Raw genomic sequence first — 26616 nt, 5'->3', positions numbered from 1 at the left:
ATGTAGATAAACTAACAGGGAAAAACCCCACCCAGTGATACCCTAAAACCTCCTATTCTAGGTTGGGATTGGTCCATCAAGGCCACAGGCTATGAACCACTAGTTAAGAGCCAAGGATCAAATAAATGCCCTTCAGCTCTTGTCCTTCTGCCCATGCCAAAATGCTGACCCCTGCAACAGCAGGGAAGTACAAGCTCAGGCTGGATCTTAAACAGCTGGCAGACCCCACTTTTCTCCCCAAAAGGGACCCAAAGCAGCTTACCTCATTCTCCTCTTCTCCACTTTATCCTCAAAACAGCCCTGTGAGGTAGATTAGGCTGAGTGTGTGAGACTGGCCCAAACTTCCATGGCAGAATGGAGATTTGTTACAAGAGACTATATATAAGGCACATGATACTGCCTTATAATGAATGGGACCATTGGTCCATCATGGCTAGTATTGTCTACTCAAACTGGCAGTGATTCTTCATGTTCCTGGATGGAGGTCTTTCACATCACCTACTTTGTGATCCTTTTTTAATAAAACGGAAGTGTTCAGGGATTGAACCTGGGACCTTCAGTATGCTAAGCAGATGCTTTATCACTGAACCACAACCTTTTCCGTGCTTAAAAGTGCCTCTGGCATCCTTAACCACAGGACTGGGTTGCTAGATGCCTAGTTTTCCAGTAGATGCCAGGAACCTTTTTCAAGACACTCTCAATGTCATATGCAACAATTGTAAGCAAAAATCTGCATCCTTTTTATATAAAGAATGCAACTTAAAGCCATTATTTTGATGGTAACAAAGAAACAAAGTCCACTTATTCTATCTTTTCTTTCATTGTATTTTTTTAGATGGAATTGAACTGAATCCAAACAATTTTTAGAAGAACTTGTTCCATCCTGAGCTCAGAACCATCATGGCGGCAGGTGTAGCAGCATGGCTGCCTTTTGCCAGAGCAGCTGCCATAGGATGGATGCCAGTAGCCAATTGTCCTATGCCACTGGCCCCAACAGATAAAAATAAGAGGCAAGATGAGCTGATTATTCTTAATGTGAGTGGCAGGCGCTTCCAGACATGGAGGACTACATTGGAGAGGTACCCTGATACTCTGCTTGGCAGCACAGAGAAAGAATTCTTCTTCAATGAAGACACAAAGGAATACTTTTTTGACCGGGACCCTGACGTCTTTAGGAGTATCTTAAATTTTTACAGAACTGGCAAACTGCACTACCCAAGATATGAATGCATCTCGGCCTATGATGAGGAGCTTGCCTTTTATGGAATCCTACCTGATATCATTGGGGACTGTTGCTATGAAGAGTACAAAGACAGGAAACGAGAAAATGCTGAGCGGTTGATGGATGACAGTGACTCGGAGAATAAACAAGAGTCCATGCCAGCTCTGAGCTTCCGGCAGACCATGTGGCGAGCCTTTGAGAACCCCCATACCAGCACTTTGGCCTTAGTCTTTTACTATGTCACTGGCTTCTTTATTGCAGTCTCTGTTATCACCAATGTAGTGGAGACTGTCCCTTGTGGTACAGTTCCTGGCAACAAGGAACTGCCTTGTGGGGAGAGATATGAAATGGCATTTTTCTGCTTGGACACAGCTTGTGTTATGATTTTTACAGTCGAGTACCTTTTACGACTCTTTGCAGCCCCCAGTCGCTACAGGTTCATCAGGAGTGTGATGAGTATCATTGATGTGGTAGCCATTATGCCCTACTACATTGGCTTAGTGATGACAGACAATGAAGATGTCAGTGGAGCCTTTGTGACTCTGAGGGTGTTCAGGGTTTTCCGGATTTTCAAGTTCTCCCGTCATTCCCAAGGCTTGCGAATCTTGGGGTACACTCTGAAGAGCTGTGCATCTGAACTTGGTTTTCTTCTTTTTTCCCTCACTATGGCAATCATAATCTTTGCTACTGTGATGTTTTATGCAGAGAAAGGATCTTCAGCCAGCAAGTTCACCAGCATCCCAGCTTCTTTTTGGTACACTATTGTCACCATGACAACCCTTGGGTAAGTGTTGCACTGTTTTTTCTTGATCAAAGATGAAGTGTGCTGGTTGGTGAGATTTGGTAACTTTCTGAGGCTGTGTCTGTTACATTGGAATGTATCCCAAAAGTCTTAGTAGCTATTATAGATCTCATCTTACTTTCATTGCCATCTTGTGAGGTAACTTGCAACAAGCAAAATATGTCTCAGAGCTAAGCTACAAGTGACACCTGACACAGGTTGGACACTTGTCAGCTTCCCTCAAGTTTTGATGGGAAATGTAGGCATCCTGGTGTTGCAGCTGTAATGGAGAGCCAAGCTGTAAAACCAGGATGCCGACATTTCCCATCAAAACTTGAGCGAAGCTGGCAAGTGTCCAACCTGTATAAGGCATCACTTGTAGCTTGGCTCTCAGTCAAAGAGATCTACACAGAGGATTTCATAGAAACTGAAAGGTGGTCCACATTGCTGTGGAAAGCCAGACTGTAGTGCTTTACTCTGGTGTCCCATAAAACCCCTCCTGCTTCATTTTTGAAGCAAGGAGCAGGGGAAATCTTACATGGAAAAATCATCATTTTGTGTTGGTTTGTCGAAACCATTTTTAGAATGGTATCATCGGAATGTTTTTCATGTCCCCCTTAGCCAATGTATGTTGATAAATCCAGATGGGTATTGAAATCAACACAGTGAGGGACAATAATGATTTTGAGAATGTGACTGATTTGTTAGCAGGAAATAATCCTATTTGCACTGTGTGGGGGCTATTATAACTGATGGGAAAACCTTCAAATAGAGGGTTGGGTATGCTTTAGCCCATTCTCTCTTTTGGATTGTGGCCTTGTGGGTCCATAGCATGTGGATGGCTGCAAATACTGGGGTTTCCACTTGTCTTTAAACTTCAGACAAAGCCTGTTGAATTGACAGCCTTTTCTGTGAAGACCATCTTATTGGTTTTGTTGTTAAGATCTGGAATTTCTGTAAAGAAAAACACATTTTCTCTTTCATGCAGGATTATAGTAACCAAAATAAGTGCTACTTGCTGCTATCCTAGCTAATTAAAGCAACCCAGTTTCCCACAATCTCTATACATCCTAGATGGAATTAGACTTTAGTTTACAAAACAAGAAAATGTGAACATTTTTCTATCAAGCATGTTTCTGCTTTGGAGTTCATGTGGCTTTTGATTTTAGTATAACTGCAATAATTTTCATGATGCTTGATCACTGTATTTTGATCAAAACTGTTCTTGTTTTCAAATGGTTTCATGCTGTGCATGAACAGGTGAGCTATCGCTGGCTAGAATTATTAAGATACAATTCATCCCTTATTGTCTCCTTATTCTCGGTTTCAGCCATTTTGAATCAGGTTTTGTTTGTTTCCAATACAGTTAAACAATTTGAGTTCTTTAAGGATTAAAAGGCACTTAACTAATATTTAGCATGCATTTCTGAGAAGCAGTAGTCAAAAAGTAGCTAGTATTTGGCAACTTCTTGTCAAATTGGGGGTAGAGACAAGATCATGTAAAAAGGTTATTATATATACACAAATATAAGGGACAGTTACAAAGTGAGGGGATGTTTCAAAGAATGAATTATAGTGATAAAGTCAAATGATAGCAAAAATCAGTAATAATATGTGAGTGTGGGTGGCCAAATAATTGAAAAAAATATTCTTGAAAATATCTCATAAATATGTGGAAATGATGGAGAAAATAATACGTGGCCTGCACTCAACACTTTTAAACTTGGTCCCTTCAAATTTTCCTTTTATGACTTCACATTTCTGAATCCAAATCCTTATGTTTTATATCAGTTTAAGAAGGAATCTCTAAAAACGATAATTCCGTGCCAGGATGCAGAGCTGGTATTCCACATTAATAAAGGGAGACATGAGAAGGTTGGCAATCAGCTCGTATTTGAAAAGACAGGCACTCTGCAGCTTTTTATTTCCTTTGTTAATGACAAGATACTCTGAAATCAAACAGATCTCCTTGTCGACATAAACTGGGAAGGATTCCATGGTGCCATTAATTCCCTTTTTGGCTGCATGAAATGGTCTCCTGCATAGAGCACCTTTCTGTTCTGCAAATAATGATAGTCCAAACAGACTGTTTTTGAGTACTCTAAAGTGTTCTCATACTAAGATAATCATAGAAATTACAGTTGAATTGAGTACTTTAAACTGGCTGATGAGGCTAAAAGATGGCAGACACTGAAATAGGATGTTTAACATTCAAGAAAGATCTGTTGAAGCTTTCCATAAACTCCCAGTCACCTAAGGAGATTAATGGGCGTGTATCTGTTATTATTGTTTGTTAAGGGTGATTTTAAATGAAAGAAGTTGCTGTAGCAATCCGGATGTGCAATCAAGAATTCTGACATCTCTTAAAGACTTTTCTGATACTGTCTAATAAGGTCAAAACATCAGATAATGACAGGCTGAGGGTAGACTCCTACACTATCTGTGTATATTGTTCATTAATCTGTCATGCTCAGATGTCATCTGTCACTGCAGTTGCTCAACCAACTTGTTGCTTTACAGGTTTTGGATAAAAGTCTCATGCTGTCATGTGATGTATCATTCCTTTAAGCTTTGCAAAGGCCAACTCTCAATTAAGATGGTTTCCATGGTACCACTGAATCTTTGAAACGAATATGGAATTCTATCACTATAAATTTGATTGTTAAAGATTCTGAGACGTTTGATCTAGAAGCTTTTATAGGATTCAGGAGACACCACATGGCCTATATTGGCCTATTACTGTGAAGAGGATTTTATATTTGTTTGGCTAGTTTCCCTGTTGTTCTTTCCTTTGGCCACTGATGCACAAGCTGAATCCTTCCCTGCCACCTCTCAGTTCTCAAAACCCATCGCAAGTCTGACTTCCTGTAGTGACAGGATACCACAACATGAACTTTTGTCAAGTTAAGTAGATCTGGACAAGGAGGAGTTCAGATTTAGGTTTACAGCTTTATGGATTTTAGCTAAGGTTTTACTGCTACTACCAGTGCAGTTTCACAAGCTTGTTAAACTAAGAATTATAAAGTGGTTTGAATATTTTAAAACTGCTGTAGAAAAAATGATAGACAAAAAACCGCTATCCCTTCATATTGTTTCAACTCTGCCATAACCCCTATGTATCACAATATATTTATTTATAGCCAAAAATGAAAAACATCAAACTTGGCAGCTGTACTCAAGAAGACATACATAAATCCATTTGTCACACAAGTTTAAAAATCTTAGCCATATATTCTAAATCTCTGTTAAGCTATAATCTGAGCCTGGGTCACACGGTTTCTTTCATTTATTTTAAACACAGAGGAGCATTAAACTGGTATAGATTGTTTTCATTGGAGGCAAGCTATAATGTCACAGTTTGAGGAGAAAGCACTGAGCATCCAAGTTTAAACTTGGGATTAATTAGATGTATTACAATTGGAATTGTCATCATCATCATCGTAATCATCATCATCATCATTTAAGAAGCACATTAAAATGTAGTCACTATACATTTATTTAAAGGAAGATCTCTTTCTATATAAGGAGGTCAAATGCACTCCTCTTACTGATTTCTGTTGGCTGTTGCAACTAGAGTGATGGAATCTTCTTCAGCTAGAGCCCAGGCCATTTTGGACTACTTAAGGAAGTCACTCAGGAGGGGCCATTCTAAGCAATATTTTTTGGGGGGAAATAGAAAATTTACATTGTTTGAGAGGGAGTTTCTTTAACGTCATGGAACTGGTAAATAAGGAAAATCTGATGACTTGGGTTGTTCATTTTTATTGTTATTTGATGGTTTTTTTTAATGTGAATTGTTTCTAGTATTGTTTTGCATCTTCTCGGAGCTGAGTCCTTCAAAGGAAAGACAGAACATAATTATTTCAAATAAATAAATATGTAAGGTAGTAGATCTATTGAGAGCCAAAAATAGTTTTAACCATTTAATGTATTGTTTAATCATTCTTATTTAAATTTAGGGCTTAACTAATAAAAATAATATAATCATAACATTAAAAGATATTAATCAAAATCCAGCATTAAAAATGCCTCAGCCTATGTCATAAAAACTGACTACATTCAGCTAAAATGACAGTTTCCAGGCTAAAATATTGCTTAGAAAAATCAACCCCTTAATTAAAAGCCTGTGTGAACAGAAATGTTTTGGCCTTGGTCCTAAAAGGTAGCAATGTAAGCTCCAGATGAGCCTCAAGGTGAAGAGCATCCCATAAGCAAGATACCGTTACTAGGGATGCCAGCTCCCAACAGGGGTGGGGGATCACCCATGCATACCTGTTGTCCCCCAGCCCCACTTACCTGGCTGATGAGGGTAAAGGAGGGAAGAGGCAGACCAGAAGCCACCAGAGCACTCAGCAAAATGGGCACAAACGCCCTCCAGCAGCCCCGATGATGCACTTATGGTTTAAAACCAGAAGCTACAGGGTCTCAGCAGAGCAAAATTGGCCCCATAGCATCCAGTTTTCATCCAGAAGGGATGTCATTGGGCCTCCTGATGGTTCATACAAGGAATATGGATCATCCCCCTACCCAACACCCAACCCCCATTTTTCAGATAAAAGGACCTGGCAACCCCAATAGCTACCAAGAAAGCTCTCTGTCTGCTTGCTATGTGCCTCACCTTTGAAGGCAAAGATGCAGATAGCAGGGCTTGGAGGCAGACCTTCTGGTGTTCTGGATGATGTGGGAAGAGGTAGTCCTTCAAGTATCCATGATCCAAGCTATTTAGGACTTTAAAGGTAAGAACCAGCACTTTGAATTGTACCCAGTAACAAATGGACAACCAGTAAATCTGCATATTACCATAATCCTTAATATGGGTGCATTTTAAAAGTAGATTAAACACATTTTTTATCCACTATTCCTGCTCAGGTGGTATACATTGTCTCCCCTCCCTCATTTTAACTTCAACAAAGCTATCAAGTTCAGCTGAGAAAAAGAGAACAACTGGCTCAAGGTCACCAAGTGAGTTTCATGCAGATTTCAGCCCCATACATTTCATGTTGATTTCAACCATGTCAGATAGTTTCAGCAAAAATAGTAGACACACTTCCTTCCTTTTCATCACTTCCATAATAATCCTTATTGTTGTTGCTATTATTATTATCATCACTGCTACTACTATTACTATTACTACTACTACTACTATTACACCTTTCTCACTGAGAAAGTGCAAGTGAAAATACAATATAATCAATGTAAAATAATGAACAATTTAAGTGAAAGAGATGAGAATAGGATAAAGTAGCAGAAAATTTGAAAAAAACAAAGCTGAGCACAGAGATGAAATCTTTCTGAAACAAAGCACAACTAATTTACATGGTATGTTAAGCAACTCCCTAGTAGGCACATGTTTACATCAGCAGGCAGTGCCCAACATAGTAGCATATAGTCCCTATCCCTATCAGTGCATCTCTCTGAGTTACTTTTTACTACACAGCCCTAAAATCTGGGAAGAAAGTCCTCCTGAATAATTCAGTTTTGTATAGTTTGTGAAAAGCCAATGAGTGAAAGCTTTCCTGACTCCCACAGGTCATTCCAGAAGATGGGGGCTACCATAAAGAAAGCACATGTGGGCAGCTGCTGATTTTGCCCATCTGCAGAAGGCCATGTCCAGATGAGCAACGCTGCTGTGGCAGAACATAAGGGAGAGGTGGTCTCATCGATGTGAGGGGCAGAGGCCATGAAGGGCTTTGAATGTGATAGTCATGATCTGTGAGATCACATCCTCTTTTCAAAAGTTAAATTCCATACACTACCCAGACTTCTCAGAAGAAGCTAGAGACCGAAAGCTGTTCAGCCACAACTGTGAAGGAACAGGTGGCATTAGGTTCTCTATGTCAGAGTGAGAGGGACGTGAGAGTGAGAGGGTGGCTGGAAGCATCAAGGTTCCTGTGTGGGACCCAGACACTCTGTTCACAGCACCTTGCTGGCTTGGACTGGACTGGGAACCACCCAGCAAGGATGCCCTGATGCCACCGAGGCACCCCACAACCAGAGGAAAAGAGCTGCAAAGCTGGCTATTCATAATTACCTATCTGCTGAGCCTGGAAGCTGCCACTACACAAGCTCCAGCTGAACAAAGGTTTCAGCGCCCATTGTTCTTTTCCCATGTGCTTAGACTTGTCCTTGCCTTAGGGCTTTCCTGTCTAGAAGGAAGGATGTAAGAAAGAAGTGCTAACCCATGAAGGGAGAGAAAGGCATGAGAGCAGTTGACAAAGACAGAATGTGGCTAAGGAGATGGAAGCTGCAGTTGAGGGGATCGGAAAGGTGGGTGCAAGAAGAATACTCCACCTCCTCAAACTGCCTCCAGTTACCAGGGTGGACTCGGCAACCCTAGTTTTATCCCTACTAACAATAATTGAACAAATCTGAATCCAATTAAAGATGGAATAAATTTGTGTTCTTGATCTTTTTATTGCTTATATAATATCAATTTATAATGTTTGTTTGTTTTGTTTTTCTCAACTTGGAATTTCCGTTTTTCCCAGGGCATAGACTGAGTGCTAATTTCAAAGTCATTCAGTGGTCTCTCTCTGTTCAGGCATACTTACATTGGGAGCTTTGGGGCCATTTTGGCAGGCACTTTCCTAATTAGGGTAGATTTGCAATTCCCTACTTGTTGTCCAATGCCAGAATTATCCAACCTGACTCTCTAGCACACAACACAATAGGCCTGTCCTTTGCTCACTTGCTGGTGTGTAAATTGGCATCTGAATTGCCCTTAGAGCTTTTATGAACATTACAGTATTCTTTGTTCACTTGCATTTTACAGGCCAATTAGAAATGGGGTAAAATGGGTCAAATTCAGATTACTTTAAAATAGGAATGTCACTTTATGTATCAAAGAATTCAATCTGAGTAACTGAGTGACTGTTTTTATTCTTGTTAGCAAAACAGATTGATTTGTAAATAACTGGGAACAGAGTTCACTCCGATGGTTGTTGGGGGTTTTCCGGGCTGTATTGCCGTGGTCTTGGCATTGTAGTTCCTGACGTTTCGCCAGCAGCTGTGGCTGGCATCTTCAGAGGTGTAGCACCAAAAGACAGAGATCTCTCAGTGTCACAGTGTGGAAAAGATGAGAGATCTCTGTCTTTTGGTGCTACACCTGTGACACTGAGAGATCTCTGTCTTTTGGTGCTACACCTCTGAAGATGCCAGCCACAGCTGCTGGCGAAACGTCAGGAACTACAATGCCAAGACCACGGCAATACAGCCCGGAAAACCCCCAACAACCATCGTTCTCCGGCCGTGAAAGCCTTCGACAATACATAGAGTTCACTCCCCTTGCATGACATTTTATGAGGCAGAGAAAAGGGTACTTTAAAATATATGCAAGTCAAAATAATAATTGCTAATTTTACCTGCTCATTTTCAGACAAACTCCCAAGACATTTAGTCCACGGACAAAGTGATTTCATTATTTATTTAAGAAATTTCTGTCACACCCTTCTACCAAACTGACACTCAAGACAACTTACAGAGTTAAAATTAATTAAAAAATTCAAAGGCCACATTGTAATCTAAAGCAACAACAGCCACAACACTAAGTAATGATAGAACAGCAGAGATAGTAAAAGAAGTTCTGAAGAGACAGACATAGAAGCGCGCCCCCCCCCCCCACACACACAAACCTATTCCTTCATGTTGGTCTCTGGGAGTTCAGAAAATCTTGCATTCATAACTTAATACTTGATGCCACCAACGCTTTCTCTTGCTCCCCAGGATTACCAATAATAACTGCTGCCACCAGCAACTCTGATAATATTTCTTGCTAAAAAGAATTGCTGTTTAGAGTCGCTGCCTTCTCTCTTGTAAGCTTGCATAGGGGAGAGTTTGGTGAGTTGACCCTTTGGGAAAATATTGTTTTCACCAGTTTCTGGATGACTGGGAGTGAAGGGAGTAGATGGGTTTGCTGGGGCAGGAATTTTCAGCTGAGCTCTAACAAAATGCAATATAAGAGGGCCATGAGCCACCTAACATAGGACACCAGTGTGTTATATAAATCAATAGAATTTTATAGCACAGTTTTCAGCAAACTTACTTCAGAACCTGTTGTGAATATATTGTGAATATAAAATATCTAATGGACCAAAGGATTTTGCAGTCTTCATCAGCATGGCCACCTGGGCAGTAGGGCTGCTCTTTGTCCCATAAGAAATTGAATGTACAGTAGTGAAGTGATTGACCAAGGCCCACACAATTAGTTCATGGCTGAGGACAAAACTTCAAAGGACTCCCATCCCCATCTAAGCCTAATGCATTTAGCATTGTATTCCACCATTGCCAGGGATTGAATTATATAGCCTGTGGTTTCTGTCAGAATCCAGATGCAAAAGGGATATTTCATTTGTGAAAGAACTATGATTGCCAGTTCTTGAGACTGGGAGACAGGGTCAGAAGTAGAACTATTTATTTATTCGTTTATTTATTTATGTCATCTAGTTTGCCTTTCTCACTGAGACTCAAGGCAGATTACACAGTGTGAGATTAGTACAGTCAATTTCAAGGACATTTCCATAAACAATGTCATAAGGTAAATAAGCACAATTTTACAAAGACATAGAAGAGGAAGCCATGAATTTCACTACAAATGCGTTTCATGGTTTAACTTATCTTCAAAGCAATCAGATGTGAGACAACCACCCAATCTGTTTGGATTGTGTCAAATACCCATGAATGTCTGCCAAATTGGTTTGTATCAGATTTTTGCAAAACTGCACATATGTAGATTCAAACTGATTGGCAGCTATTACCATCATTGAGGGCTACTTAGTCAAGCATGATTTTTTTGAAGCAAGCAGGGGAGGGAACATGGTTCAGTGGCAGAACATCTGTTTTTCATGCAGAAAGTCCAAGGTCAATCTCCAGCGTCACCAGTAAAAATGAACAGAGAGCAGATGATGCAAAAGAATTCTTCCTGAGATGCTAAGCAGAAGGTGCTAACCTTGTTGGACCAATGGTCTGACTCAAAATAAGGCACTTTTATGCCATCATTGTGTTCAAATGGCATAAAGATGAATTTCTCCCAGTGCTTTGCACAAACAAATTTGCATAGAACATTTCCCCCCAAAAACAATGAAAACAAGGCAGGTGGGAAAACTGGGTTTTGCGTTCCCTTCTTTTGCTCATAAGAGCAAGAGGGAGACAGAAGACTACAAAAACCTATCTAAGCCAATAGTACTCTGACCAGTTGGCAACCCTAGCTAGAACTCGACAGCAGTGCATTCCTACTAGGGTTTTGGAAAGTATTCAATGTCCTGGGTAAATTTGTGGAGAACAAATGAATACAAAGTGACAGGTAATGGCAGCAGCCTTCACAGTGTGGTGAAGAAAACAAAGGAATCAAATTACCCTGATCCTGCATCTTTCCTGCCTCTGTTGTGCTCATCAGATTTTGATTTAACAGAGGCTGTTTTTAATTTAGCATCATTTAAATTTTACTCAGGAGGTTTTGTAATGAAAGTGTTATTCTTGGGTGCATCTTTAATCAATCTGAATTACTGAAATGGCTCTTCAGAATTAATTCCAAATCAGCTGCCCACTTCAAGGCAAAGAAATTCTCTTCGGGAGGCTGGCAACCTCCACCATCCTTCTGTGAAACATAATTAAATATGCTTATTTTCCATATATATGTACAACAGGTTTTTCAAAAGAGGTATATTCAAGGTAGTGAATGTGTATCTAGGGCTGCATCCGTGCATACTTGGGTATTACACTATCGTCACAGTATAACAATAACTTGCTATTGGATTTCCCATGGATCATCCAATTATGAATGATTGCTATAATGCTGTAAGAGTTCAATATCCAGTGGATGCAACCCAGATCCCTCAGGCACAGGAGACCACATCTCAGATATCTGTAACTGCTGCAAGGAACTTGAAATTTTGACAGGGACAACCTGCAAAAAACTGTATGTGATAAAATCATGTTTTTTACACGTTGATTACAATTACAAAAGCACTGTGCTCTGCAGTTTTGCAGCTGGCCACTCTACTCTCAGGGAGAACACATTTTTGACTAATCTCTCTGTGTCTTTCTACAAATTAAGCTGCTGAAATACCCTGTCACCTCAGAAGGAGAGGTCAGATTGATGTGTAGAATCTCACACCTTGATTTAAGGAACTGCAATGCAATCATGGCCATATATGGATAAGCAAATACAAGGGTGTCCACAGGAGACTGGGGGGGGGAGCTTGCCTCTCCCCAAATCCTAAATTTACTAATTTTTAATGTACCCTGACACATGCTTACTTCCAACTCATCATAAAAAGGTCTAGTGTGATTTCTAAATGTCCTTGCTTCCTCACTCCCATGATGATTTCTGCAGATGCTCTTGAGCAAATATGTTATTTGCAATGCTCTTGTATGAAAAACCCTCCCTATTAAGCAGAAAAGTATTTGTAGAAAGTGGCTTGGGGAGCTTTCATTTAATATGTACTCAATTTTACTTACAGACAAGTTTCCATTTTTAAAAAACTTGGGACAACATTAAAAATGTAAAACATACAAATACATCGAAACCAAAATTGCATATATGTAGTCACCTTTTATATTAAAATTGTTGAAAATATATTTGAAAATAATGCAATATCTTAATGTAGAATGTGTACAAATATATCAAACCAGAAAATGTATTTATTTATTTACATTATTTGTAGTCCATCTTTCTCATTGAGACTCAAAGCAGATTACATAGCATAAGTAAAATACAATCAACATAAATAATGTAAATAAAAATAAATAATAGGGTAATAGGGTTTGGATTGCAGAAACCTGAAACAGAGCTGAAACAAGGCTGAAACAAAGCATAAGTATTTAAACATGACATAGTAAACAATGCAGAAATTACATTGTAGGAGCATACTAACAGCAACAGACAGAACATAGTGGCATAGTCCAGAGTAGACATGGGCGCGAACCAAAAAAAATTAATGAACCAGCAGTTCACGGTTCAGTGCCGATGACGATCCCGAGATAGTGAACTGCAACGAACATTTTCTCTTGCCGAACCAGTTCGCAGTTCATGGTTTGTTGGGCATGGAACAGCCCCCGTGGCACTTACGGAGCCTATATTCCCGGGGAGTCTTTTGCAGGCTCTCTCCTACAACTATCACCCAAGTTTGGACAAGATTGCAAAAGGGATCTTGGAGTTATACCCTCTTCAATCCAAGGCCCCCAGGAAACTCCCACTTGACACAATTACAGCCACCGGTTGACGTTGGCCCAGTGTACAGAAGGTGGGTGGCGGGCACGGGGAGGCAGCAATGAGCCACCTCCCCTTTAGGGGGTGGGGGGTCTGGCTGCTCACCAGCAGCACCCCCCATGTGCCCGCCCGCCAGGCCAAAGAGGAGCACGCTGGTATTCCCGGTGAGGGTGGGAGAGGACATGTCATTCAGATGGGGCCCTGATCCCCCAGCAAGCGAGGGTCCTCACCCGAGGGTCCCACTGAGGAACAGTGCAGCAGCAGCTGACAGCACCCACCTTCCTGCCTTGCTGGAAAGGATGGGAGGGAGAGGAAATGTCATTTGGAGGGGAAGTGGGAAGATCCACCAACAGCAGCGAGGCCTCCTCCGAAGCTCCCACTGAGCTACTCTGTGGCGGCAGCCAACAGTACCCACCTTCCTGCCTTGCCAGAAAGGACAGGAGGGAGAGGAGATGTTGTTTGGAGGGATCGGAGTGCTCCAGAGAGGGACAGGTCGAAAGAGGGTCTGTGAAGTTGGAAGATCCCAACAGCCGTGAGGCCTCCTCTGAGGATCCCACGGAGGAACTCAACAGCAGCAGCCAGCATCAACCACCTTCTTGTCTTTGCGGAAAGGATGGAACAGGACAGGACCGGAGAGGTCGTTGGGAGGGGACTGAGTGTTCCAGAGAGGGCGAGGTGAGACGAGGGACCATGTACTCGTGTGGGAGAGGAGGGCTGAGCCCGAATCTTCCTGGCCGCATTGTACAGCTGGACCGGGATGGAGGGACCCCACACCCACCCTGAAGGAGTACGTAAACTGCTGTGGCAGAGGCTTGTCCGCTCCCCCTGTGTCACAGTGGAGGCTGTCGCCAGCATCACTCACCTTCCTGCCTTTGCGGAAAGGATGTGACTGGTCGTGGCGGCATTACCCATTCAACCCTGCCCAGAGGGGACAGCCGCTGCTGTTGGCAGAGGCCACCGTGATGTGCAATTTTATGTGCAACAGCAGTTGATCTGTCCCTCGTGGCAAAAAGCCAAAGCATCATACAGCACACACCGTCCAGCTTTCACGGAAAGGGTGTGAGGACGAGGGACCCATTTCCCCCTGCTAAGAGGGGGCAGCAGGTGCCCATGGAAAGGGGGGGTACCGTGCAGTGCCACACTAACACCAGCAACAGCTCCTGAGCTGCCCCTCATGCCCCAAAGCAGCAGCAGCAGCAGACCTCAACCACCTTCCTGCCTTTGTGGAAAGGACACGTGACTGGTCGTGGGTCCCGTTTCCCCCATGCACAGAGAGAACAGCAGGTACACATGGATAGGGGTGCACTGTGCAGCTCAAACCTGTCAAGCTCAACAAAAGCTTCTGAGCTGCCCCTCGGGGTCCATAGTGGCAGCAGCAGACAGCATCCAACTTCCTGCCATCGTGGAAAGGGTGGTAGGGACCCATTCCCCCCTGCTCAGAGGGGACACCAGGTGCCATGGAAGGGGGGTACCGTACAGTGCCACTCTCACATTGGCAACAGCAGCAGAGATATTCCTCGTGCCCAAAAGCAGCATCAGCTGGCAGAACCACACCTTCCTGCCTTCGTGGAAAGGACGGGATGGGAAAGACAGGAGAGGTTGGGAGGCATCTGAGCAGATCCAGAGAGGGAGAGGTGTGAAGAGGGAACGGGAACTTGTCTGGGAGAGGAGGGCAAAGGGTCACCAGCCATGGAAGCAGCCCCGAGAACTGAGGGAGGCTTGAGCCTGCTGTGGACGAGCTGGGCCACCTACAACCCCAGGGTGGCTCAGAGCCCGGGTAGGTCCAGGTCCATGGGAGGGTGCCCCAGTAGGCTGAGGTTCACCTTGATGAACATCAACATGTCCACCAGGTCCGGGTGCAGACGTGCGCAGCGGGGACAGAGGAGGTCTCCCAGGTGAGAGAACACCCGCTCGGTCTTCACGCTGGTGGGAGGGCAGGACAGGATATTGGTGGTGATGATGGACAGGTCTGGCCATCAGTCAGATTTCCTTCCCCAATACTGCAATGGGTTGGAATGGGGGGGCTTGGTGGACTCAGAAAGGGACTCGCGCACCATGGCCCCCGCCGAGTCCTCCACTGAGAGGGATGCCCCCGCTGCGCAGCAGCCAACTACGCAGCCCACTAATGAGGCCCAGAGATCGAATGTGTCAATTGGGGTTGCTCTTCCATGGCGTGGCTCTCTTCCCACCTCCTCCCCCTCCCTCTCCTCCTCCTCCACCGCCTGCCCCTCGCCGCTGCCCGGTTCCTTCTCTCCTGCCCTCTGTCTCTGGAAATGGAGCACTGCTCTGCGGAGCTCCTTTTTCCAGTGCTGCGTCTGACCTGCCTGCATGGTCATGCTGCCCTTGATGCAGGGGTCACAGAGGAAGGTCAATTGGTACGGCACCTCACAGCGTAGAGGATGCAGGCATTCAGCGATGCAGGCCTGGATCCTCCGGACAAAGTCCTGGACCCTGGGGAGCAGCTCTTGCCCTTGCTGGATCTCCTGGGCCAGAAACCGGTCTAGGCCACGGATCAGAGGGAAGACCTGACCCAGGCTTGCCTGGTAGGGGCACAAGACCTCGGTGGCATCCTTGGAGGGTTTCAGGATCTGAGACATCTGGGCAAGGACTCTCCAGTCCATGGAGCTGAGGCTCAACTCCTCTCCCCTCCTCGGCATTTGAAGAGGACAGGATGTCTTCCAACGCGTCCGTCTGCTCCACAAGATGAAGTATCATGTCGTAGATCGAGTTCCAGTGGGTGGGCAGGTCCTGGAAGAGTTGGTGCTCGGGGTGCCCTTCCTCCCCCTGCCTCTGGAACAGCTTGCGCCAAGAGTTTATGCTGTGGGAGAAGTGGGAAGCAATGCGATTGCAGCAGTCCAGCAGATTGCGCATCCGCAAGGTTCCCTCATCCCAGCTGTCCCTCAGCTTGCTCCCCAGCCTGAACACGTCCCACATCACGAGGTGCAGCTCGTGCAGCATGCGCACCAGGCCCGGGAAGGATGCCTCTTTCAAGGCTGCCAACATGTTGGCTCCTGCGTCCATGACCATGAAGCCACAGACAAACCTTTCCACTTCGGACGAACACTCCCACAGAGCTGCCTTGATGGTGGCAGCGATGTTCTTCCCGGTGTGGACCTCATCCATCCCCCGGACCTGAAGAAGAACCGCCCTGTAGCCCGGTGTCAAGCTGGGCACCTTTTTACAGCTGACAGATCTTGGCCTGGGGAGGTGGAGGTCCTGTGGTTGCCACTAGTGGGCAGTGATGGCGAGGTACCCGTGATGGCAGCCGCTCCACAGGTCGGCTGTGAAGTGCACTGTTCTGCATTGGGCAGCCAACAGGTCTCTGTGCACCATGTCTCACACTGCCTCGTACAGGGTGGTGCACCGTAACAGCATGGAGAATCATGGGGCAAAGTGCTCGAGCAGCAGTTGGAAACCCATGCCTTCCACGACTGATAGAGGGAGGCCTTGCAGGGCAATCGTCTGTGCCACCACATGAATGCCTACCTCCTGAGCCCTTGACCTCACCCTTTTCAGTAGAGCCACCCCCGACCCTGATGGAACAACTTCCCCCAGGGTGGCCTGCCTGACCCTTCCACTCCCACCAACCACACCCTCAAGGCAAGGCTTCTTGCTCAGGGTGCATTCCGGAGACCCTCCCATCAATCCCAGATCAGACGAGCTGGTGGCCCTTGGTCTCCCCTCGAAGGATGTTATGCTGGCCGAGGACGGAGACCACAGGTTCGGGTGGTGCCACTTCATGTGCCAAGTCAGGGCTGTCGATGACAGGTGCTTTGGATCATTGCCCCTGCGCACCAGGCCCTCACACACACAGCACCGCACCATGTGAGGGTCAGTAGGAAGGGACCGAAAGTGCCTCCAAACATTGAGGTTGAACCATGGCCTACTAATGGTTCCAGGGGAGGGAGGATGAAGGGTTGCAGCTGGATGTGCCATGGACCTGGCAATGGAAGACGGAGTGATGGGTGGACTGCAGGCAGGGACAGCACCACCGGTAGTTTGAGATGGGGATGTGCTGGATGTTTCCTTGAACCCCAACCAATCCTCCAAGGATCCCTTGGCCTCCTCCTCCCTAAAAATTTTCAGGAGTTCCTCTTCTGCCACCAGCAAGACTTCTTCAGCCTCCTCCACAGCCGCAACTGGTGATTTTGGGAGAGTGGGAGTCTCTGCTGCTCTAGAGTCCTGCACAGCACTCCTTCCCATGCTGCAACTGGGACAATCTCTGCACTTCCCCCCATGACCACTCTTGTCCCCCACTCAAAGCCTCATCGTGTCAGCAAACAACAATTGAGAAGAAGAACGGAGATGACACTGTGAACCCTCAGCCAAAGTGCCCACCAAGCTTGGCCCCAGGGACTGGCAGCAGCCCTGGCACCAAAGGGAGGGAGAGACTAGAGCCCTAGCCCACCACTCCCACAGACCTGAACAGATCAGGAACTAATGTGAGCCCTCAGCCGAGGTCCCCTCCGAGCTTGGCCCCAGGGCCTGGCAGCAGCCCTGGCACCAGAGGGAGGGAGAGACTAGAGCCCTAGCCCACCACTCCCACAGACCTGAACAGATCAGGAACTAATGTGAGCCCTCAGCCGAGGTACCCACCGAGCTTGGCCCCAGGGCCTGGCATCAGCCCTGGCACCAGAGGGAAGGAGGGACTAGAGCCCTAGCCCACCACTCCCACAGACCTGACCCAATCAGGCACTGATCAATAATCAGGGTGAGCCCTCAGCCGAGGTGCCCACTGAGCGTGGCCCCAGAGCCAGGCAGCAGCCCTGGAACCAGAGGAGATAGATCCCTATCCCCCAAAACAAGCTTAATTATACTCTCAATCTCTCTCCCCAAAGGCTAACAAGTGGCAAGCAAGAGTTCTGTCCCACTCCACTGCTCGCAGGAAGTGAAACCCAGCCTGGAAGCCCACAGCTATTTATAAGCACAGGTCCCATTGAGCAACGCAGGCGGTCTGTGTTTGGCCGTCAGAGCTGCCTATCAGGGTTTGCAGGGATGAGATTGGAGTGCCCATGGCTACAGGACACTCCCTTCCCCCTCCCTCCCCAGGTGTCTTTTCCCAACTTGTAACCGCTTTGCAGCTCCGTGGTTGGAAGTAAGACCTGCCGATCAAGGTACGCTGGGCTTCCATTTGGGTTTCCAGGGCGACAGAAGGAGCAGAGACAGAGTTCAGGCATTCCCCCAGCTCCGAATTGATTGCTGGTGCCTGAGTGTCTGGCTTCCCGATCCACGGCCGAATGCACCGAACCAGGCCTCTCCCGAACACTGGTTCGTTGGCCATGGCCGATCACGAACCACTGGATCGCTATCGCGCGATTGCCATTTTCGTGGGTTTTTGAAGTTCTTAATACAGTTTATGCCCATCTCTAGTCCAGAGTCCCTATTCTTTAGCAAAGCAGTGTAAAAAAAAAAAGCCCTCCTGAATAATTCAGTTTTGTGTGGTTTGTTGAAAGCCAGGGCAGTGGGAGTCTTCCAGTTGTGATTTCATGTTTTTATGTACTGCTGGTCCTTAGTATTTGTGCTTATCACCTATCTGAAACAGGAAATGATGAAAATCAATCTGTCGTCTCAGGATTATACTGACCCATTCAGCTACATGTAAAAAACAGTGAACTCCAATTCCAGCACATTAATGAATGACACTGGATTCTACATGACTCATTTTAAGCAAAATGCAAAAAACTGAGAAACGAGCCCTTTTCCATTATTAGGTTTGACCTCACAAATGTGCTACATGCAATTTTCACAGTGCACAGGTTGCAGTACACATGTGTGCAATCATGCATGCCAAGAGGATTGTATATACTGAGTTCATCCTGTACATATGGTCAAATGTTCCAACTGAAAAAAAGCTATTGTGGTGACTTCTTGTAGGCATGAAGACACTTACCACCCCCAAATGTTGTTTTGGCATGCATATACATTGCATCCATTACCTGAGTCTACAGTTCACTTCTATTGATTTTAATGAGGTCCTCGATCAACAGACTTTACAATAGCAAATCAGGAAATACTTCTGTCCTGCATAAAAATAACCATGGGCATTTAATGAGCAATTTAACAATAATGGTAAAAAGCAATGAACTACATTACTGAGGCAGTAAAAAGGAGTGAGAGAATTGCCAATTAACAGCATGAGCCATTTGTGTTAGAATAGGCTTTGCAGGCTAGCGCTGAAGTGAGGGAGGAGAGCTAGGGGGGCAAGGCGACAAAACACAGCAGGCAACTGTGATAGAATTGAAAGAGGTCACAATTTTATTGATTTATAGATTGCAGAGCATTGGTGCTGCATAGGTCACAGATCCAAGCATTGACTGACCCAACTGCCAGCTGATGACCCCCATGCCCCTTCCGACCCCTGCTGAGGGGGGAACCACGGGATGACAGTTAATAGGATACCATGTGGGCGGACACCCGTGTGTGGCTCCCCTGCCACCTGAGAGTGAGACTGACCTGACAGCCCCTGAGCTGGGCATGCACCTGCCATGCCTCACTCTCCAGACTTCTTAAGGGGATCCCCATAATAGGAGAACTGAGCTCGCAGGCCCTGTTTTTTTCCCAAAGATTGGTGCACAATGCCCAAACCACCTACTCCTTTCTTAAGTTGTGAAAAAAAGAGGACTGGGCAGGATGCTGGCCATGAGACAAATGTTGAGGGGCAAGACCAGCTTCCCCTAACAAGGGCTGGCATAGGGTTGCCAGCCTCCAGGTGGTAGCTGGAGATCTCCCAGAATTACAACTGATCTCCTGGCAAGAGAGATCAGTTCAGCTGGAGAAAATGGCTGCTCTGGAAGGGGAACTCTATGGCATTATACCCCACTGAGGTCCCTCTCCTCCCCAAACCTCACCCTCTCCAGGTTCCACCACCCAAATCTCCAGGAATTTCCCAACCAGGACCTGGCAACCCTAGGCTAGCAGCTCATCTGAGAGGAGACTATATCTCCAAGTTCCACAGCCCTTTCTTGCCCTCACCACCCAGGCCAGCCTGCTGATTGGCTGGCCTCAGTTTTGAATCCAGGGCAGCACAAGCTGCCTCACAGAGGCGGCTAGGAGCCCCGCCATCCTCCAAACATGGCAGCTAGGGTTGCCAGGCCCCCTCAACCTCCTGGGGGGGATAAGGGCCTGGCACTTACTTTGAGGAAGTGGGGGGGGGTTCGAGCAAACCACATGTATGCACCTCCACAAGCACAATGATGTCACTTCAGGAGTGATGTCATCGTGCAGCCCCTGGGAGCACGCCCAGGCTCCACAGGGGCTCAAAATGGGCCCGATCTATGCCAAAAAAGGCCCATTTTGAGGCGCTGGATTCTGCAGCACTTCAAAATGGGCCTGATCCAAGGCAAAACGGGCCCCGAAGTGAGCCCAATTTTGGCCAAAACAGGTCTGTGACACTGAGAGATCTCTGTCTTTTGGTGCTACACCTCTGAAGATGCCAGCCACAGCTGCTGGCGAAACGTCAGGAACTACAATGCCAAGACCACGGCAATACAGCCCGGAAAACCCACAACAACCATCATTTATGAATATTCATTACTTAGTTGATTGTGAATTAGGGTTGTGAAATTCCAAGTGCAGCCTGGAGATCTCCCCAAATTACAACTGATTTCCTGTCTCAGTTCCCCTCGAGAAAATGGCTTCTTTGGAGGGTGGAGTCTGTGGCATTATACCCCATCAAAAATTTCCCAAGACACAGGGCCAAGCTACAAATGACGAATGGCACTTGAACGGCAAGTGAATTGAGTGGAGTGCAAGTGAACATGGAGAAATACACTTGCCGTTCAAGTGTCATTCTTCACTTGTAGCTTTGCTCACAGTTGACAACCCTAGTGGGAATATTACTTTTGGTTCATACAGGCTCCTTGGTATTTCCAACATATTGAAATGGCTTTTATTGAAGAATTCCCTTTTATTAAAGGTGATATTTCTCTTGAAGTCTTCCCCTGAAATGTTGGTTGAACAAACTCCCAAAGTAGGTTAGAATTTTCCTGGTTAGAATTTTCCTTAGGTTAGAATTTTCAAATATTTCAGCCTATTAGGATGTTTGTTTTATAACTGCAATAAACAGAAATATAGGGTCTTGCTTTCCAAACTGAAATATTTCAGATTTGCAACAAGCATTTCATATGGCAGCAGCACTAGTATGGCCCACGGCTAACATAGTTAATGAACTGAACTGAACATACGCCATATGCCAGTGTCCCAGTGGATTTCTCATACAGAGACATGCTTTAAGTCATTCTTCATCTATCAGGATGCCAGGTTCTCTATGATGGCAGAATATCCCCTGTCCCCAACACTGCCAGCTCCACCCCCTAACGCTGCTCACCTGGCTGGGTGTGTGTGTGTGTGTGTGTGTGGATGGGAATTGCAGAAGCAGGCCACTGGTGTTTTTTGTCTGATTTTTAAAGAATTGGCCATGGACCAACACATTGTTTCTGGGCCACACCAGAAATGATGTAATCACTGGAAGATGCAGGCATGTAGAGTTAAGTACCTGTGTGCCCCCCCCCCATGCACCATGTGCCTCATGATCTCAGGTTTAGAGGTAAAGGGAGACCTGGCAAGCCTGACATCTGTAGTTCCACTAGATAGTTGAAATAGGGCCTTGCAAAGTCAAGACATGAGTGGGACCAGCACAGTCTTCTCACGTTATGGGTGATGCAAAGTGACTTTGCTGGATAACACACACACACACATATAAATGAAAGAAAAAGAAGAAATAATATGGAATTCTCTCCAAAGGAAAAACACCCAAACCATTGCAGGAACAAGAGGCAAGTTAGCCAGATAACAGTGAAGGCGGATCGGACTTTCCTTTCTGAGTAGAGCCACTCAGCATGCCAACAGCAATGTTCAAAAATGAAGGTAATGGGAAGGACACAGCTTGGGGATTATTGACTCAAGTCAATAACCTTTCAGCACAAACAGCTGCCTCTCAGTGGCAGTTCCATTCTGTTTCCTTCTGCTGGGTTTACTTTCAGGCTATACAAATCAGTGCAGGGCAGAGCTGAGACAATTTAGGCTGGGAACTTAGCTTTGATACGAAAGGCAGGACTTACACATATCCTCTGGCTTTGGGAAGCATTATGTTATCTTTTTGGTATTCTATATATACTCAACCAAACAGTTTACTATTTAAGAGCCATTACAGATGGTTGTTAATGAGCTGGTTCAAAAATGTATGTTCATTATTGCAAAATCAGCTAAATGAATGGGCTAGCATAGATATACGTATCTATGATGCATATCACCTGATTTTGCTTCAGATGTGATCATTTGCAATGGAATCAATTCACACATTTGAGTCTGAGTCATTTGTAATCAAGTACAGATAAAGATGTGTGAACCAACCGCCTCCTACCAAATCCTTAAGTGACATACTGGCACAACAATCCTATATTCTTTTTATACAGGATATTTGACAAGTACATAAGATGGGGTGAAAGCAGATGTCATAAGAGAACACACATTCAGCATTCTGAATGCTTTGCAATGTAAACTGCTTCTGCAACACTAAAAAAATTACCTCTATATTCTGCTATAGAAATTTCTCTTATTACATTGGAAGCAATCCACTGGGAATGTCTCCTTTGAAACGTCATACAAATTAATGGGGACACCAAAGAATACCTTTTCTTAATGGAGGCTATGTAGAAAACATTATTCCTAGATTTCACCCACTGGTTTCTACTTTTGCTTTCCTCAGCTGATACACATTGGGGTGAGGTTGGGGAAGGAAAGCAAAAAACCATTGTGTCTCAGGATCCAGCTGCCAAAATGATATTTTGCTTTAAGTAATCATATTTATGTGTCATAGTTGGAACAAGTCTCTTTAAACTCCAGCAGAAAAAAAAATTCAATGTAAGTGCCGCCTTCCACATTTTAACCTAGTTGATGGAAAGACAGATGAGATGCAACATGCCGCCTTTGTAATGACCAGCTCTGAAATTTAATCAGCATCCCTGTTTCCTGTACGGCTAGCTAGTCTAATATTCACTACCCAAAGAACAGCTTGAATTTAATATAGTGAAAGTCCAATCAAATCTCAAATTGATGGAACTTTATAAAGGAACCATTTTTAGGCTTGCATTCTTATACTTCTAGCCTTGTTCCCATATGAAATGGAAATCCATTTTCCAAAACTAATAGATTTGCCGATGATACAGATGAACTTTGTGCTGAGAACCATTTCCTCCTACAAATGTCGCACAAGCCTCACTTGTGAAAAATTAATGAGTGCACTCTCTTGAAATCAGAAAGACTCAGTGTTCTCATACACAGCCACAATTATGTGACTGTCTGATATCTTATTTAATGTATGTTTGTTATGTTTGAGCTTCTAGATAACCATTGTTACATGCATGGTTTTCAATGCCACATGTCTCATAAATGGCATATATTAAATGTTAGTGAGGAGTAGATGCAGGTTCTTTTCTTTCATCATTCAGTTCTTCATTCTGCAATTGTACTTAATCAAGATAGAAATCCATCAGGGCTGGGCATAACATGTTGGATCCTACCAACCTTACCATTGGTTCCAGAGAGGGAAAGAACCCCTTTTGCCCCTTGAAAAAGCTATTCAGGTGTTCATGACTCCCTCATAGACCAAAGCATGTAGCTTATGTAGTGTATGCTTACCTCCAAGTGAGGCCTGGAGTTCTCCCTGAATTAGTATAGATCTCCAGACTCCGGAGATGAAAGGGTGAATTCTATTGCATCACAGCCCCACTGAGCTCCTGCCCCTCCCAAACTAAGCCCTGCACTGGCACCACCCCTAGATTTCCAGGATTTACCCATGCTGCAGTTGACAACCCTACTAAGGGACATTCTGCAATAGTCCAGGCTCAGGCTTTTTCAGTGGCTGCCCCAGGTCTGGGGAACAGCCTCCCAGAAGCAGTCATGGGTATCAACCTTCCTAGCTCTTTGGCAAGGCTACAAAATAGAGTTGTTCCAGAGATAGCATTTGAACCTGGGAAAAGAGGGAAGACTCCTATGAATGGGGTATAAAATACTTTTAGATTGACTTTAATATGAATTTATCTGCTGTTTTAATGTTTAATTATACATTTTATGTTGTTTGTACCTCCCTTGTAATTTGTGCTACAATTAAAAAATCAAGAAAAAAAATTGTTAAGCAGTACTTCTGTTCTGACCCATCCAGAAACAAATTCACTTACTGAAATTTTCTGAAATGAAAGGATAACTGAAACACGACCAGAATGGGGGGGGGGGGGAGAATCAAGGAATTCCTGTTCAGTGCTCTGGTTCAAATTAACCAGAACTAATTTTGCCTCCCAGCTGATTGTTTTATTATTTCACACAGCTGAAGTCAAGATTAAATGTGAATTGCTTGCCAAAGACCACAAATCATGCTTCACACAGCTGGTGAAAATAACACCTTCAGTGAGAACTTGATCTCAATAATGCTCAAAAACGCAGCTTTGCTGGACTTAAAAAAATGAAAGAAGTGGGGGAATTTTGGCATCATAAGGCTACAATTTTAAACACAGTTATCTGAGACTTAATCCATTTAACTTTGTGAATTTTCTTCTGAATCAAAATGTATAAGATCAAGGAGCACAGTTTCCAGAACTTCTAAGTGAAAGAAAAAGTGATGGAGCAGATAGATAGGAGCTATAATGGCTGCATGCTTTCTTGGAGATGCAGAACTTTTAAAGAGTCACGGGCACTATCACACTTTGATTAACAAGGTTCTAAGGATATGAAGGAGTTTTTGTGATACAGACCTTTCCTACTCAGGAACAGCCAAGTCTGGTCTAACCAAGAGAATGAGGGTGAACCAATGACACCTTTGTGATGAATGAGAAACCTTCCAGTAGAAGGAGGCTTTCTCTGATGGAGAAGGACACTGTAGTAGACAGAAAGGAATTCTTTTCTACTTGAAATCCTTATTTTCTAAGAATATGTGTTCTATAGCAGGTGTGCATAACTTGCAACCCACCAGTGGTGGAGGAAACATCACAGCCATCTGGGCCCTGAGAAGGAGCAGGAAAGGGAGCTGCTAAAGCATGGGCCTCGAAACTCTGCTCAGAGTACTCTTGGAATATAGTGCTGTCAACCCTGGTGAGGTTTCCAAGGCAAGAGACTAACAGAGGTGGCTTGCCATTTCCTGCCTCTGCATAGTGACCCTATTCTTTCTGGCAGGTCTCCCATTCTATTACTAACCAAGGCCAACCCCAATTAGTTTCCAAGATCTGACATAGCCAGGCTTGCCTGGGCTATCTAAGGGTTGCTAAATTTCCAGGAGAAAAGCATCTTTGCTACACCTGGAACGGCCATTTGCTATACAAGAATTAATAGGCAAGGCAATTTATAACATAGTGGAAGAATGAGGAACAGTGAGAGAATTAGATTCCATTGGAAATTTGTAGAACAACATTAAGGTATGTTTTCCTTTAAAGATCTTTTCCTCAAGAACTAAAATTCACATGTCAGGCACACACGAGCTGCAGAATAGGGGATTCAAAATGATTAACCAGTTCAGTGGATTGACTATAACTCTGAGATGAATGGCTGTACAAATTTCTGCTAATAGAAAGAGGGAGAGTTTTTTCCATTTTCCACTTTTCCTCACTGCAGACCTCTGACTTCACTCTTAAACTGTTCCTGAGAGGTCCACTGTCTCCCAGGAGCAGCATTTTAGGGAGCATTTTGAGCCTCAGCAAGATGGAAGAGGTGAGAAAGTCCTTCTGCTGACAAAAACGCCTTCTATCAGCAGAAATTGCTGCTAAATCCAAGCTAAGGGTCTCAAGAGTAATGGCTGTGGTTGAAATCTTGCATAGGGATTATTGTATTGAAATGTATTTACATACATTTAGCAAAATAAAAAATATTATCACTGACTATACACCTTCAAAATTTATTCAAGGCCATATTTCTCATAAAACTTCATTTATAGTCCACCTTTCTTGCTAAGATTCAAGACAGATTACAAATCATTTTTAAAAAGTCAATCAGTAACAGTGCAGTAAAAGTAGGATTATGGCAACCACTTCTATGTATTTTCTGTCTTGAAAGCTCTGTGGGGTCACTTTAAGTTGGCTGCAACTTGATGGCACTTTATAGTCTGTTGCAATGCTTATTATATATATATAAAATAAGCACTGCAGTGCTTATTAACAGACTGTAAAGTGCCATCAAGTTGCAGCCAACTTAAAGTGACCCCACAGAGCTTTCAAGACAAAAAATACATAGAAGTGGTTGCCATTGCTTGTCTCTGTTTAGAGATCTTGGACTTCTTTGGTGGAACTGGATAGCCCAGGGTAGTCCAATCTTGTCAGATCTCAGAAGCTAAGCAGGGTCAGCCTTGTTTAGTAACTGGATAGGAGACCTCCAAGGAAGACCAGGGTGGCTATGCAGAGGCAGGCAATGGCAAGCCAACTCTGT

At 44.5% G+C, this 26616-nt stretch overlaps 1 protein-coding gene across 2 annotated transcripts in view; it reads left to right on the top strand.

Annotated features, from left to right (window-relative positions):
* The first annotated feature begins 900 nt into the window (after positions 1–900).
* KCND3 (potassium voltage-gated channel subfamily D member 3) overlaps positions 901–26616 on the top strand; it is a 460156-nt gene continuing 434440 nt past the window's right edge. For both annotated transcript variants that reach the window (XM_054980803.1, XM_054980802.1), the window contains exon 1: positions 901–2006. In XM_054980803.1, coding sequence (XP_054836778.1) covers positions 901–2006 — 1106 coding nt within the window. The remainder of the gene's footprint in view (positions 2007–26616) is intronic.

Source organism: Eublepharis macularius, chromosome 5 (assembly GCF_028583425.1).
Source record: "Eublepharis macularius isolate TG4126 chromosome 5, MPM_Emac_v1.0, whole genome shotgun sequence".
NCBI classification, from domain to species: domain Eukaryota; kingdom Metazoa; phylum Chordata; class Lepidosauria; order Squamata; family Eublepharidae; genus Eublepharis; species Eublepharis macularius.
Note: the sequence above shows the minus strand (reverse complement) of the source record. Positions and strands in the feature narration are given on the sequence as shown.